This window comes from Grammomys surdaster, unplaced genomic scaffold (assembly GCF_004785775.1).
Source record: "Grammomys surdaster isolate TR1022 unplaced genomic scaffold, NIH_TR_1.0 99377, whole genome shotgun sequence".
NCBI lineage: Eukaryota > Metazoa > Chordata > Mammalia > Rodentia > Muridae > Grammomys > Grammomys surdaster.
The window spans coordinates 49,272-66,612 of record NW_021608046.1 but is presented as its reverse complement, the minus strand read 5'-3'; the positions used below and the strand labels follow the sequence as shown (position 1 = coordinate 66,612).

Below are 17,341 nucleotides of genomic sequence, written 5' to 3'. Positions count from 1 at the left end.
CTGTTCCTGTTGACTTCATGCACACAACTCTGCCACTGCCTGCAGAGATGGTCAGTGCTGCCTGTGGAAGCTGACAGGTCACAGGCTGGGACGATGTGCACCACTTAGTCCTGCTTTCTCATCCCCTGCGCACAGAAACTCTCTAAAACAACGTTTCAATTGTAAGAAGAACGTTCGTTCTATAGTGTATAAAACTCGGAAGAAATGTAAAAGCAAAATAGTATGTAAATTAGGCAGAACAAATGAACAAAAATGGGGTAAGTAGAAAGAGGAAGAAAGAGGAAAAGAGAAGGAAAACTTATCTTCAAAACTGAGGAAGATGTGCTGTCCTTATCGATAAGGAAAACAAAGCATATCAGACTCAGAGGCTAAAGTGCTTTACTGTTTCATAATAGAACTTCCCCAGAATTCCTAAAACATATACATAATCCTCTTTTCACCTTTATACATTATAAAACAAATATATACAGTGATTTTTGGCTGGCCAGAAGTCATTATGTAGCTGAGGATGGCTTCAAAAATGTGTCACTCTTCATACTTTGGAATTACAGATTGAGTGACTACGCCCTACTCTCTAGCAGCAGCTTCAGACAAACGCTCTGGGCCAGGCTGTAAGTAGTGGCATCCATGGACACAAAGCTTGGGCACGATGTAACTTCTGGACACCTTCTCTTACTTGTTCTTTCTTTAAATTTCCTTAAGACACAGCAGTGGCTTCTTGTGTGTTTTCTTACTGAGCTGGGCATCACGGTGGGCCAAATCCACTTTCATTTTCTCCAGTACTATCAAAATTAAAAACAAACCAAAATATTTTAGATTTCTGTTTATGAAGAAAGATTAAACAACAATCAATAAAAGGTTTGCTAAACCTCCCAAGGGGATGAGGACTGAAGTGGCTGTGTGTAGGGTTCCTGAGGCTTGCCAAGGAGTCAGTTACCTGAGAAAATGTTTGAGGGAAGAGTTGTAAGCACAAGACCAAGATGACAAATTATTATGTAGGAGAAAAAAAGAAGCTCCACCAAGTACAGAAAGGCAAACCATCCTAAGTTACACTACAAATAGTATGCCTAGCTCTCAGTGCCTGGCTCTGCCATTAACAGGCTAGCTGCTATTTCTTCCAGAATGAAAATGCTGAATTCTGCATTGGTCTGAAAACCAAACCTAAAGCAATCTTAAAAGAACAAAGCCAGTAAACAGCTGAGTCCAAGATGGGCGCATCCAGTATTATCCATACCCCTCGTCTTAGTGCCTATGAACTCCATCTTGTGGTAAAATGACAGAGAAATCTTACTGTCAAGAGTTACAGTATGCAGACACCTACTGCCAAGATTCTTATTAAATTTAATCTGATACAAGTTAAATTATCAACTGAGTAAGAATATGGTAAACTGTTTATTTTATGCTAATTAAATAATTTACATTTTCAGAAGCAATTTAAATATTTTCATTAAAGGATCCATCAAACAACAAACTCTCTAAAGGATGGTCCTTGATACACACAAAATTACAAGGCAAGAAGCAGGTTAGGTTCAATGGGTAACACTGGCAGCAGATGTTTCAGCCCCAGCAGGGAGGTCCTAACACTCTGCAACTCAACTCTTTTATTTCCTTTTACTTATTCATTTTACATCTGGTTCACTGCCCCCTTCCAGGTCACCTCCTCTCTTCCCACCTTCTCCTCTCCTCCTCTGAGTGGGTGGGGACTCCCTATGGGTACCCCAATACCTGGCACTTAAAGTCTCTTCGAGGCTGGGCGCTTCCTCTCCCACTGGGGCCAGACAAGGCAGCCCAGCTAAAAGAACATATCTCTAGAGTCCTCTCAAGCAGGTGGCTCACTCCCAGTACAGCCTAGGTGAGATGCTGGTTGGGGTCAGGTCTTTTTAAAGGCTTTCATGTGATAAATATTGAACATGCTGATAAAGGACAAACTGTAAAGGATCCATACTGACATACTAACAGTCTGAAGATCCTGGAAGCATTTCAGAAATAAAACTCCCATGCGTGTTTATGTATGTTTTTATGTGTGTGTGAGAAAAATCCTGTGACTGAACAGATGGTCTCAAATGCTTTCTTAAACACTTCAAAAGTGTCTGCCTATGGGAAAAAAAATAAAGAATACTAAGCATGAGAGTTGGCTCCAAGCATCCAACTCCTAACACCTAAAGAACTATTTTAAAAAGGCCAAAGCAAGGCCAGGCCTTAGGCTTAGGGAACATTGCAAAAGATGGAACAGAATCAAGGAGTTTGTTGTAAGATTGTGTCTCCTAGTAATATCAGAAGTCATACCCAACACTTCTTACTAGTAACAGTCCTTACCTGAGCTGATTTTCTCTCCTGGGCAGACATCAGCTGGTGCTTGGCCTTTTAATCTAAACTGGCTTCACCAGAGAAACTGTTAAGACCAAATGCCACTAAAGTTCACCAAGCCTTTGGGAACGTACCTGGGCAAACTTATGGATCTGCTCCACCACTGCGGCGAACAGTGCATGGACGCTCTCGTCGATCAGACTCTGCATGTAGTGCACAGCCTCCTCATCCGACAGGTCCAGACGGAACTTATCCTGAACCTGGAGAGAACCAGAGACAACATCAACTTCTTTAATGAAACAAGTCAGGAATGTGCTCTGAAGAGACAGAATAAGATGGACACAGACATCATTAAGATGCCAAGAGGGAGCTCTGAATGCCTCTCTTCCAATCAGACAGATTCCTTTTGAAAACAGAATGCTATTACTTTAGCTCAGAGTTGAACTTTCTGCTTGAACGCGAGCTCAGACTTACTGTGTAACAGAAATAGACACGGCAAGGTGGGAGCATATTACATTATCACCCTGGCCTGCATACACCAGGTCACAGTTACACAGCAACTACAATCACTGGTAAAATAATGGATCTTCTAAAAAAGCCTTGACCACAGCAGCCCTAGGACCTTTGCAAGGATTATTTCAATGGGTCTATAATGTCCAATGATGGGATTGTGGGTTTTTAAAATTCATACTTTAAGGCACTGCTCATTTTCAATAGCATTCAGTACCAGAAGAATGAAGTATATGCATGCATGTGTGTACATGTACCTGTGTTTTTCCTAAAACATAAAAGCCAGTGACTGAAAAACTATTTTGGCTAAAACCTGTGTATGCAGTCTACAAAGCCTCTTCTTTGACTTCATTATGGTGCTGCTAAAGACAATACCTATCTTCAGAAGCCACGGATGCTGGAAGTTGCCATAGAAACTGGTAAAGAGGTGTTTCCAGATAGTCTTATGCCCTGCACACAATCACTGCACTTCACTCTTCTATTATAAATATTTCATATATACTCCTTCAACATAGAATGGGAGAAAGTAAGATTTCCAAGTAGATACAACTACATAATTTTATATATTTTTTTATTTTGACAGCACTGTAGTCATCAGATTTGCCCTCCATTGCCTGCTTAGTTGCCACCCACTCCTGTAAACTGCCTTCCTCTTCCCAGCTAGGACCCTAATCTTGCTTCTATTTCCCTATGCTTTCCGTTCTTTGGTTTGAATATGGGGCCCTCACTGAGTTTATTAGGTTTGCCTGTACAAGGAAAGGCAGGGAGCTATTTATGAGATTTAACTACCCACATACACAGCATATTGCAACATGGAGGCATGCCATGTGACTTGATTCCACAGCCCAGGAGAGAGAGGCTAAAGGAAAGCAGATGCAAAATTCAGGGACAGTCTGGCACTTTGGAAGGCTGATCTGGCTCTCCTCGAGTTTGAGTCTCTGCCCTTCAGATTTTTCTGTGGCAGAATATCTGACAACATTGGTACTCTTTCAAGAACATTAAAAATAATCAGAAAGCAAAAGGATCAAAATAAAACTCTAGCCTAAGTTATCAAATTTGCATACTTAAGTACTTACATGAAGAAAATATATAATTGGCATAAAATGCTCTTTACATTATATGAAACATTTTCTTTAAAGAGAAATCTCTCATGCACAGTCAGTCAGCATTGCTCTTCCTGGCTGGTGCTAGGCCACCTGTCATTGCCCTCTGGCTTTGTAAGAGTCTGCTAGTTCATGAAGCTATAGCCTATAGCCTTACTCTTTCGTCTACATAACTTCCACAAACGGCCTCGGCACACCACTTGCTGTTCTGGCTGTGGAAGCTAGCTAACATGTACGGGCCACACTTGCAGCTCTGGCTTTCATCTGGTCCTTGCCTTTCTATCTTTTCTGATGGACTCACATGCTCAGGCATTTTTTCCTTAAGCGTGTGCACATGTGCTACAGCAACTGCAGACAGCACCTTTCCACCTCAGTGTGCTTCCACTCACTGCTTCTGTGTTCCCCGGCTTTGTGTCACATTTGCCTGTCTGTTAGCATACACAGGCTAGATGGTATGGAATAGAGACTATAAATTCTGTCGAATTGATGTGAAGGTTCATTCTAGTGGGCAGGCAGGTAAACTGGCTGAGGTTAACTGAACACTAAGGACTGATGAACACTTGGCTTAGTTATAAGCATATTTACTTATATTAATTCAGTCTAGAAATTGCCTAGTTGTAAACTGAAAATTTTATTTACTGCTACATAACGACTCTGCTTATGTTTGATGCTAGAAACTCAGTTCTGTTTATTTGTACCTTGTCTTATAAGTGCCACTTGCATTCTTGGTCACTGCTGTGATCTAACAATTAGTTCAGAGGTCATATCAGAACGTGGAAAAGACATATGTACATTCAGAGTGTTTCCTCATTTTGAGACTGCTGGCACTGCTTGGTTCCTGAAAATCTACTTGTGACCTGTACCACAGCAGATCCATTCAACCACTTATTTGCAAGAAACAAGCAACCTCTCTAAAGCAGTCACTTTGCCAGCAACAACATTTCTGCAGTAGATAACTACCTTTTGAACAGTCTATGTTACCACTACCAGACGCTCAAATGCTCTAAAAGCACAAGTGAACCAAATAGGTTCAGTTAGGTGCCACACAGACATTCTAGTCAACAATGGGCCACACACCTAACAGTGTCTCCAGTAACTGTAACACTGCTTCCAAACGAAATGGTCAGAAGGAGGTAAAGCATAGGATATAATTAAGCCTGGGGCCCCCATTTGCTTTTGAGTTATGCAGTCACCCTTCAATACAGTTAGTGGCCTAGTGCCTTTACATGCATATGTTATGCACACAACCCTCTCTAAATGATGCAAGCTCAAAAGCATTCCACTCCCGATAACCTGCAAGCAATCTGTATAAGCAACTTCTGAGCAATGGTATAATTTTCCCTGTTCCTACTAACAATAAAACTTACTCTTTTATTTACAGAGAACAATTTATTAAATGTGACTATAATAAAATAAAATATATAGATTAGCTAAAAAGTTTTTGTACCATAACAGAATTAGCCTGTTTGCCATATTCAATCACACACACACACACACACACAAACACACACACACACACACACACACAGACAAATTCTAAGTTTACAGGAAATTTCCCCAATAAACCCCTGAAACACATTTTCATATTAAGAAGCATGGTGGTTTTGTTTAAACTTAAGTATTTTTTTAGTGTTCAATTTTACACAAGCTAATATAGACAGACCTTTGTTTAAACTACCAATGTTCAGAATTTCTCACATATAGCAGCTTTCAATTAAAAGCAATGTAGACTTTCCTCATTAAATTCTTCCTATTCAAAGAGGCAGATTAAGAAACACAATTGTTTCATTCAGATGAAAGGACAGGTTTCAACTTATTTTCTTGCTGAGTTCATTTATTTGTGCTGTATTAGAATACAACCCAAAATTCCTTAGTGTAACAGAAAAGGATTTAAAGAGTATCTTTAAAAAAATAGAGGAAAACCAAATCCCCACTGAACCATGGCTACAGGAGAGCTAGTGCTTGAAACTGCTTACACAGACATAAGCTGTCGTACAAGCCAACAAAAGTCCCTCAAACTGCAAGGGAACCTGTGCTGCCGATCCTACAGGCTGATCCAGCAGGAGCCATGGACAATCTTACAGGAATCCAGGGTAATTTAATTTTAAAGGTCATCTCAAATACAGTCATCTGTTTATAGCTTCTTGTAATACATATAATTTCTTTGTTTTAAAGTTTAGTAGGAAATCAATTTAAAGAATGTCTCCATTAAATCCTCCAATAGAAAACAGTACCTTAAATTCTGGAATTTAATTCCGATGCTTGGCATCGGAATTTAGAGGTTTCTCTTTAATTACTGCAATAAAGGGAGCAGGGATGACAAGGCACCACTGTTAAGCAGCCATGTTTATATGCGGATCCATTAATATCTTCACTTTAGTGCCCTCCCCCTCCAACTCTCTTAAACAGCTATACATCTGAAAATCTAGGAAGATTTAAAACTCCTAGAAGACAAGATCATCTTTTTCAACCTACCATCTCTAGTCACAAGACTAAGGCCTGTTAGGGAGTCCATGTTTTGTCTAAGTGATATACACGTCTGTAGTAAGAAGTCTTATTTCAGTGCTGCAGGCTTATGAAAAGTCTCCTCCCAATTTCCTTATCAAGACTTTGTATCTTCTTCCCCAGTGGGCCTGTTCTTGGCCACAGCTAACATCAGCACCATTTCTGCCAGCTCAGGGTGCTGCCCCACCCTTCTCTCAGCTGTATCATCCACCATCATCTAGTAAGTTGGACTGTGTGCACTGTGTCCTGTTTGTGGTCTGTTTCTCTGAGTACAAGGTAGTTTCCCTGGCACAGAGAAATCTACTAATCTCTACAAAACACCAGGATGACCTCACAAACAAATCAGCACTCACAGACTGCAGGGAGTGAGGAAGGGAACGAGGAGAGCCATGCTCATTTCAGAAAAGCTGACCTACAGACATCAGGTTCTTAACACAGGCCAAATAGACAGTGAATGCAATGTGTTTTCTCTACTTTTAGTTTTTAATTTACTTACTTTTTTTCCTTTTTAAGATTTTGTTTTGTTACATGACCCGCATGGCATAGAATTTGCTATGTAACCCGGGCTGGCTAGGAACTCAAATCCCCTTGCCCCAGCTTTCTAGTGTGCATGTGTGTTCCTTTGCCTGTTTACTTATTTAACACATTCCCACATCTATGTGTGTGTATTTGTATGGGCATTCGACTGTGACAGAGGATAACTTCTGAAAATCAACTTTTGCCTTCTATCATTTAGGTTTCAGGGATCAAATTTAGGTCAACAGGCTTGGTGGCAAATACCTTTACGTATTCAACTTTCTTGCTATACCAAAAGTATTTTTTCATATGATTTCAGTACTTCACACATCCATTTTAATATTTATAAAGAAACACATTACGCTAATGTAATCAACTAATAGGATCTATTTACTCATTGCTGGAATTTAATTCACTAAGCTTTGGTTATATTAATAACAAAATACTTAACTTTATCAAAATAATTATTATTTATTAAACTGACAGTCTTTATTCGAAGTAATTGGCTTGAAAGAATTATGACAGCTTTGAGTGAGCTGTCCCTATAACTGAGCTATGTTTGACACACTGACCCATGGCTACTAGATAATCCTATTTACAGCTGACGATGGTATACTAACTCTTGGCTTGCAGGTAGAGGAAGCTTCCCAACACAAGCTTCAGGGCAGTAACCTTTGTACCACTGCCTATGAAACCACTGTCTTATCCCTGTCTGATAAACATTGCCTGCAACCTCACAGATGACTTCTGAACATTCACACTCAAGGAAGAGTGACCATGATGGAGATCATAAAAACAAGCTTAAAAGACACTACCAAAGAGATACTTAAAAGAGCAGATTCAAACAGAACATGGAATCACTTGAAGCCTGGTGCAGGCATCCTTCACAGCTTAACAGTTTCCATCAACCAATTATATTTCCTGATGGATGGCCTTTATCAGTAAAACAAAAATAAAAGGACAAAAAAAATAAAAACAACAACAACAACAACAACAAAAAACCAGGACATACTCAATTTATCTCCTCTGAAACAAAAAGAAATTCCACTGAATAGTGATGACTGGGTAAAGGGAAAAATGGAAAGGCCAGTGTGCCATCTGCCTGAATAAAACAGGAACCCTTCAAGGGTTTATTTCATTAAATGACTAAATAAACTACTGCCATTCAAACTCTTCTTAGCCTGCGACCTAAAGAAAGAGCTGATCTTCTGGTTCAGTTAGAGCTGAACTTAATTCTTCACAGTCCACTCGATTAGATGTAGGATCTGTTGATGTCAGTCTCTACTTTCAAATCCTGGGAGCACCTCTATCTTAGAGAATGCTACTGTCTTTCAGAGATTTTATCCCTCTATGAGTTAATATGCTGCATAGTCTTTAATGAAGTGAATACTAACACGGTCCATCATCTTTTTGCCTTTGGATACACAAAGCACTGTTCCATCAGCTCTCATCAGAAGCTACTACCAGAAATCAGATTAAAGGAAAGGCTTCAAATCCATGGCCTTTCCTCCCATTCCTGCTCGAACTCTAGTAAGACAGTGAGGTGACTGACTGCCACTAACATGTGGTGGCTTCCTCTTGTCATCTCTACAGGTTGTTTACAAAGAAAACAAAATGCAGGACTCTACAGTGACTCAGTAAAGCCCAAACCAGAAGGACATACGGGACTATAGAGGAGGCAGTTTCATCTACATGATATGGCATCCTCAGCATGCTCCACCTGCGTCCACCAAGTCAGGCACCTTGTTGGCAATGGTAAAGGGAGAGCTACCCACATGGGTACAGAGATGAGTCCAGATGGAACTGAGCAAGACTGCCAAAGAATTGAGAGTCTGTTGTTCTGAAATGTGAATAAAAGTTCAGAGAGGACTGACTCTTCCTTTTATATCAGTCTATTGCAGTGTTGCTCAATCTATGGCTCAGGACCCCTATCTGCAAAATATCAGATATTTATACTAGAATTCATCAGAGTAGCAAAATTACTGTGGCTGGAGGTCACCACAACATGAAGAACTGTACTAAATAGCTGTAGTGTATCTGGAAGGAACCACTAGTCCAAGGGCTGGGACAATAGAAGGCATGCACTGTTAAAGACTTTACCCATTTTCGTATGTGAAATATGAACTGGGTTACACACAAAAAGAAGTCAAAATTACCTTTTTTACAGTTTTATCTGGTTCAAGAGCAATATCTGGAATATTTGCATCAACCATCAAGGAGAACAAGTTCAAAATCAGATTTGAATACCTAAAAGAGCAAGAAAGAAAAATTAAATCAATGAGTTAAAATTTTAATTTCTTTGCCTTATCAAGAACACCCCCAAAAGTGGTGACAACTGTAACTTTATGATTATTACTAATTCAAAGGAAGAGACAGTATGCGTAAACATGCGCTTGTTCCTCAGCTTGCTCAAGTTCTTGTTCGACTCCCTGGAGTCACTCAGGAGCGACTCGTGGGACGATGTTATTTCCCTTCCATTGATCTAGCCCTTGCTAAATGACAACCTAGGTAGTCATTGAAAGCAGAAACTTGTCATCGAAAATAATAGATCTTCAGTATTACAAAATTCTAGTTGAACTGAGAGTATACTCTTTGTTCTTTATAAAAAACATACTTTCTGAAAATGAGAGGAATGCCATTTTTAAATGGAAACTCTAAAAGTGTATTCCATGGTACGAGTCCTAGAAACTAGAAACTGTATAATATGAAGACTTCAGCTTTTCCTTGAGACAACTGGTATATTTGCGCACGTCATTATCTAGGCTTTATGATGTTTCTAGGAAGGAGTGCAAACGTCAGCTCTACATTAATAACTTGTTTCTATTTTCACACTCGACCTAACTACTACCAATGCTCCACCAGCATTTATTTTTTTAATTGAATATTTTATTTACATTTCAGATGTTATTCCCTTTCCCCATTTCAACCCCACCAAGAACTCCCTATCCCATCCCCCCTCCTCCTGCTTCTATGAGGATGTGCCCCCACCCACCCACCCACCCACTCACTCCCTCCCATCTCCCCACCCTCGAATTTCCCCACACTGGAACATGTAGCCTTCACGGGATCAGGGACCTCCTCTCCTACCTATGCCCGAAAAGGCCATCCACCCTTACACATACAGCTGGAGCCATGGGTCCCTCCCTATGTGCTCCCAGGTTCCACCAGCACTTTATAAAGCACACAGATTTCCTTCTGCTTTCAGTGAGAGTTTTTTTCCTCCAGCTATCAGTCTGTAACCTCTTGTCTGCTCTCTTACTCAGGGCAACCTGGCTCATGACTAATCACCTAAAGACTCCTCCTAAAAGTCTATAGAACCCTCCAGGAGTGCCACCGTGTGAACAAAACCTTAAAACATGGCTCTTTGTGGGATACACAAAATTGAAAGATCTATCAAAACCCTACAGCTAACATCATTCTTAATTTCAAAGGACTAAATACTGTCGTAGGGTCCAAGGCAGGAATGTCTGCTTTCTCTGCTCTCGTTTAGTTAGCTGTTCTAGCTAACTAAACCAAGCAAGAGAAATAAATACATACAAATCAAAAATCAGACTGCTGTTATTTGTGGATGCTATAACACTATAAGAAAGAATGTGGTGAGGTTAGAGGCACAGACCATGTAGGCTGGCCACACCCATCTTCTTCATATGCTAGGAGGGAATGTAGGCATGTCTTACAATAGGATTTCTGCTGCACTAGGAAAATTCCTTTCGAATAGTTAGGTGGGAAGTAGCATAAGAATCCCATGATTCTGTCACTTTTGACTAACCGCCAGAGCTGTTCACGTTCAAGTACATGTTTTATTTTTCTCCTGATATAAGTCATCCAGTCGTTTTAATCAAACCATGATGAAAGACGGAAGAGTGACATTGAAGACGAAAGGAGGTGTGAGATCAACCTTCTTCAAAGCAGTGTGAGCCATGAAGCAGTGAAGAGAACAAAAGGAAACTTCTGGATGCTCTTGAAGAGCACCCAAAGCTGAGCTGGTCAAAGTGCTAGAGAACGAAATGGCTGGAATATCACGACTGTCCCTAAGTCAGAGCTGTGGCTGCCATGCTCATTTTCACTGCCTCCAGGTAGAAAGGATGGAGTGAAACTCCTCTTGGTTAGCCAACTCTCACACTCATATAATGTCAGCATCTCAACATGTGACAATTAGTGGGCAAGCAACCTATCCTGGGATGCTGGCGTTTTATTCTATGTAGCAAATGTGCATTTCAAAATCACCATTATATCTTTCTGAGAAAGATATGCCGGTAAACATACTTCCACAGCTAGCTCTAGCATGCCGTAGGACCCTGGCATCTCTTACCTTCGCAGGTGGAGGAAGGCTGTGTAACATTGTTTTCTGAACTCTTGGTACTGCTCACTCTGTGTACCACCCATCCCTTCCACCATCTCCTTGTTCAGCTTCATTGGAGGAGGAAGGGGCTTGGGATCTCGGCCCAAAATATACCCAAAATCTATATGGAAGAGTTTGCCTGGGTGTGAACAAGAAACTCAGTCATTTCCACAGTAGTTATCACTGCAAACCAGGAAGGAGATATTGTATACAATTTATCAGAATGCTTTTCTGAGAAAGATTAATTAGTTCATTAAATTATTCTGTACCTTCAAATATGCCCTGCAAAGCACAGTGTAGTTCAATTCTTGGATATAAAAAAAAAAACAAGCTTAAAACTATCCCAATTAATATTAATTTAAAAGATAAAACTTCATGTTTAGAATTGCAGAATCAAGGAGCAAACATCCAAATAACTCTGAAAAGAATTGGCAGCAGCAAAGTCAGAAGAAATTCTCTTGAGTATTAAGCTCAGGTAAACTGCTCTTTCTGTCATGGATAACTGTCTCTTTGATTTTATATTCCTAACTTGAAACCCTGACTATTATGAAACTATGACTATTAAAAAAATCCTTCAAATTTCAAGTTACATGGTTGGCTTCCTCTACCTGATCCCTAGCTATAGACTGGGAATCCGAACACCATACTCAGGACTGCCAAGAGCTGTAATTCCTCTGACAAAAGTCTTATACTGTCTCAGAGCAGACACACAGGAATGGGATCATCCCACCTAGTGGTGAGTAACCAAGGAAACCATGGAGCATCTAGTGATTTACATGTTGCATGAAGCAAGGATGCTCAAGACTGAATTCTTAGGGCAGAGCCTTGGGACTCAGTGCTGTTAACTGCTGCCTCAGTACAGCTTGTAGTACACAGCAAGCACCAACTACTGACTGAAGGAATCAATTGGCTTAAAGAGCTGACTAAAACCTTCTCTAGGGCATCCTACCCACTCTGACATGCACTCCATTATGACTGTTTCATGTGGAAATGCATCAAGGGTACTAACCTTGCCTCAGTGCACTGAATTTACTGCTCATGAGCACAAGGGACCCTGTGCAAGTAAATATTCCACACTGACTCCTGGTCAAGATGTTGGCCATGCCTTCTTGTTCTCTGCTTTTCCTGAGTACTGTCACAGTCATTGTGTATAGTGTGTATATGTGTATTTCACAGTCACTGCACACTGATACAGTCGGTTATATATACATTGTGTATATCACAGTAAGTACATTCTCCCTGGAAGATATACAACAGCAATGGACACAGAACCTTTATGTCAACTATAATGGACAAGTACCTCAGATGTAGAATCAAAAGAGAATACCATAATTCAGTTCCTGGCACTCAGTAAATGCTCAAAGGGCTAGTTGCCACTATCATTCTAATACACACGCACACACACACACACACACACACAGAGAGATTGTCAATAAAAACTACCAAACCAACCAACAAACAAAAACCATTAAGGCAGGGGTGATTAAAGTCTTAACTTATTCTGTAAAGGAGGAAACAATTTAAAATGATAGGATTTATTTAAAATTAAATCAAGCCATTTACCATGCAATAATCAAGTCTCTTCAAGTAGCTCATAAATATTTAAGCATTTCAAATAACATGTAAAAATTAAACTCTGAACTTCTCTCAAAAATAACTCTTGAGGCTGGCACACTGATCAGCAGGGAAAATATTTGCTGGCAGGCTGCTGATCCGAGTTTCATCTCTGAGGCCCACATGGCGGGAGGGAGAAGAGACTCCAGCAATCTACTCTCTGACCTTACAGACATTCTCGGCCAATAAATAAATAAATGATAATAAAATGGTAATAACAACCAATTTAAAGATGTCTGAGAGTCCAGAGTTGACTGCATCTGAGATTACAGATGACAGAAATCAGATTCAGATACAGAGATGCCACCTCCCTTTCTGTAACTTTTAGGCATCTGTGATATTCTTGGCCCAGGGAGTGGAATTATTAGAAGGTGTGGCCCTGTAGGAGTAGGTGTGTCACTGTGGGTGTGGGCTTTAAGAACCTCATCCAGCTGCCTGGAAGCCAGTATTCTGCTAGCGGGCTTCAGATGAAGATGTAGAATTCTCAGCTCTTCCTGTACCATGCCTGCCTGGATGCTGCCATGCTCCCACCTTGGTGATAATGGACTGAACCTCTAGAGGAACCTGTAAGGCAGCCCCAATTAAATACTGTTCTTATAAGAGTTGTCTTGGTCATGGTGTCTGTTCACAGCAGTAAAACCCTAACTAAGACAGCATCTTTATCAGAAGAACAAACTAAATGATTAATTAAACTGGACATTTTCAGGTAAAAGAGTAAGGAAAATATGCCTGAACAGCTCAGCTGCAAACACCAAGTCTGAGAAACAACCTCACAGCATAGGGAGCAGGCCAGGGAGGAATGGATGTTTATCCTAACTACTGAAAGGCTCACAGAACAAACAGCTCACAGTGAAACAGTTACACAGAAAAGCAAGCTTCTCTTTTATTGAGTTATCACCCTATGCCTTTCCATAAATAAAGAAATGGTCAAATTATACAGGAACTGATTTGTTTTTTTATGGCTATTTCTTGTATAAATGGTCCAGTGAGAGAACAGTGTTACAGACCAAGACACCCAGATATCACCAGGGAAGGGAGTGTGCTTTGTTCCAAAGACAGCTTTGGCAACAGCAAAACATACTTGTCCTAAGCAGTTGCTACCACATTAAAAACAGACTATACTAAAACATGTTCACTCACCTTTCTCCCCTACTCTACTTACAATAAGCTAATATTCTATTGTTACTATCCTGAAACTTGGGAAATCTCTAGTACCAGGAACTCTCAATATATCTGTTTTGCATTTATTAAGACCTCTTAATTCCGGTAATAGCCCAGACAATGGTAAATGCTGGTGATACAGGAAACTTTCTTCTAGAGGCTAGAGAGTTATTAGAAGATGTTTTGAATGCCTCTCTTCCTTTCCTTGATCCTGTATTAAACAGACAACCGAGTTCATCTGAGCCATGGTACTGCTTACTGCTTTGCTATGCTTTGTGATTTCTGGTCTAGGGTTTTATCTACAGCTCAGCCATTTTAGATGTTTCTAGCTAATGATACTGACAGAATGGCCATCTATCCTTCAATTATAATGATTACAACTCTGCAAACACACCATGAAATGAAAATGTGAGGAGTAAAATAATTCACTCCTTGAACCCAGCCGGCCAGCCCCACACTCTGGCAGCCACCCTTTTGACAGAGGACCAGCTATTTAGTCCCAGGGTCACACAGATGTCTGTGAGCTGTGGCTTTTTGTGCTACCCAGAAGATGAGGGGGATCATACAACTATACATTCAAAATGTAATTTTTTAATGGCTATACATCACTTATATTCAGTCAGAGACAGTTTGCACTTTGAAATCATTTGGCAGCATCTGAACAGTGGATCTATAGGAGCTCATGTGGCAGACACGTGAGCATCTTCATAGGGGAAGGACAGCCCAAATCCACACTCAGTCACACTGTGGATGGCACATGGTTTCAATGGTATATCCATCGACACATTAATGTTATTAGAGTCAATTTTATTACTTTATAATATTTATTCAATAATAAATGTTTCATAGTTATGTCAAACTACTCACACAAGACATCAATATCATATTTGTGATATTCATTTCCACTCGAGACACAAACAACTCTCAGGATTGAAAAACATGTTTTTAGAAGCTAGGATTTGGTAGTAGAGTATATGTATAGAGGTTTAAAGACCCATGGCTTAAGTCCAGCACTAAAACAAAAAGACCCCGCCTTTTATGAAACCTAAAATGGACTTACTTCCCCTCTAAGTAGGACGAAAGGATTTGGAAAATTCTTAAATATGCCAATTTTTCAAACAATATGACAATCAGCTGCAAAATATGGAATCTGGAACCTGTCCAGCTCAATGAAACAGCATGTTTCCGAAGCCCTTACAATCCAAGGGTGTAGGGCATCATGATAAGGATGTCACAGCTTTCCTTCAAAGTGCTGTCCTCTGCCTAACTAAGATGCATGTGTCCAGGCACTCTGTTCTTAGGCTAGCTATGCTACCTATGAGGGGGAAGAGATGGGACGCAAACAGTACTAAAGACTGTCTTGAGTCATGGAAACACAGATGTGTTCATGGTGTCCTTTCTCCTGGGCCTCACAGTGGAACAGGTGCCCAACCTGATCTTTCCTCCTCCACAAAGTCTTGGTTTGTCTAAGAAGCACCTCATCCAATTTCTTTGCTTCCTTATAGCATTACTGGAATTCCAAGGTCTGCTGTTTATCATTGCTTGTAAATGAAGGCTATATTATTATCCTTCTTGTAAGAAAATTTACAGAATGAGGTTACAACTCAATTGCAAAGGTCGTATGGCTCTAACAGGGAAACTGTTGTTAAGTTTTACAAGTTCAAAGAGCTAAGTATTTTTATGAGGCTATTAATTTTAAGAAAATTTAAAAAGTGTACCTTATAAAATAAAAAAAAATCAAGAAATTCAAGAAGCATGGTCATAACCACACACAATCAAGTGGTAAAATGTGTACAAAGCAAACTAGTCACCCATAGTAATTATCTCTTCTGTCCCTACATAGTAAATGAGGTGCTAGGGAAATGGGGTTGAGTAGCACCAACTAATCTAAGACTGATTTGTTGTCGTTCTTGCACACACATTACTAAAATTAAACATTTGCTGTAAGACAATCTAAAAGTCATTCTCACTTTGTCCCACTCTGCTTGACATCCCGCTCCCTGCCCATCTTCTGCGGTTCCCTGCTCTGAAAATTCTAACCTCCTAAGATCCTGTATAATCCAAACTCTAGGACTGCCCCTCACTCTACTCCATAGTTAGTTCAGCTTCTTTCTGTAGACAACCATTTTATCACTTTCCCCTTAATTCCTTCATTTCTTTCCTATGTGACTATACCTTTCTTGTTGTTCTACTGGTAAAATAAGAAACAAAAATGTAGCCCACCATTATAATGAACCTTAGGCTCAGGTCAGCTGCAAGCCCACCGCAGCCAATGTAGCAAGACCAATGCTTGTTAGATGGAGTATCGGATACAGCTAAAGCCAAGGAACCACTTTTGTAGTAATGGCTTGCTAACGAAGGGTTGGATACAGAAATTCAAATCGGTATAGACATCCCAATTATCTGCTAATCATTTCCCCTTCAACTTGAGCTTCGTATAACAAGCAAGAAGATTAAACAAAGGAAACCATGAGTAACAAGGATAGCATCCCTGACTCCACAATCAAGTCCTGCTCCAGAAAAAAAATAACCTTAAAATCATACTGTACCCCCAAAAAGGAAAATTAAACACTCTACTTGTTTTGAAATATTGAAGTGTACCTTATCTGATACATAGAAACTATCATACTAAATAAATAATCAGATTAAATATTTTTCTCATAAGCCATAAAGCTCTTATTAAAGCATCATTCAAAATGCAGCAGGTAAAAGGAAATAGTAAATATATCAGGTAATTTCTTATCTTTAAAATTATGCATCCAACTATTAGTTAGTATGAGCCAAAAGGGCATTCTTAGCTCAGTCAGAACATAGCTCACCCTGGAGGGAAGTCCAAAGTACTCACGGCACCAGCACATGTGGACCATGCTACCCCCTCTCACAAGCACACAAACACAAGGTTCTTAGCTTACTGTGTTCAGCTGAGAGGCACAGATTAGGTTAAGTAGCCCAGAGTCCTGAGAGTTTTGTTTCAGAGACATAACCTGCACTGTTATGTCAGCTTTTTTTTTCTTCAGAATTTTTAACAAAGTTAATTACACATAAAACTAAAGAACAATAAAGAAGATCAGGACAGGAGATGTTCTGAATAACTGTCCCTTTAGGTCAGCAGTGACTAGTGTTAACTGAGCTTTCTAACAGAAGCCTCAAAGCAGGTCACTTTGAAGATCTGAAGCAGATACAAAGGCACCACTGGCTTTTCAGAAGTAGACAGGCTGGTTGAGAATCTGTAAGTATGTTCCCATTTAGTCAAGATCCCTAGCATCCAGGGTTCGTCTCTGTG

General features: G+C 40.0%; 1 protein-coding gene across 1 annotated transcript in view; it reads right to left on the bottom strand.

The window, feature by feature from the left end:
• Window positions 1-361: 361 nt before the first annotated feature.
• Window positions 362-17,341, bottom strand: part of Pik3c3 (phosphatidylinositol 3-kinase catalytic subunit type 3) — a 64,822-nt gene continuing 47,842 nt past the window's right edge. The window contains exons 20-23 of the mRNA XM_028783974.1: window positions 11,254-11,422; window positions 9,098-9,188; window positions 2,442-2,567; window positions 362-782 (exon numbers count right to left, since the gene is read on the bottom strand). Of these exons, the coding sequence (XP_028639807.1) occupies window positions 768-782; window positions 2,442-2,567; window positions 9,098-9,188; window positions 11,254-11,422 (401 nt within the window). The 3' untranslated portion in view covers window positions 362-767. The remainder of the gene's footprint in view (window positions 783-2,441; window positions 2,568-9,097; window positions 9,189-11,253; window positions 11,423-17,341) is intronic.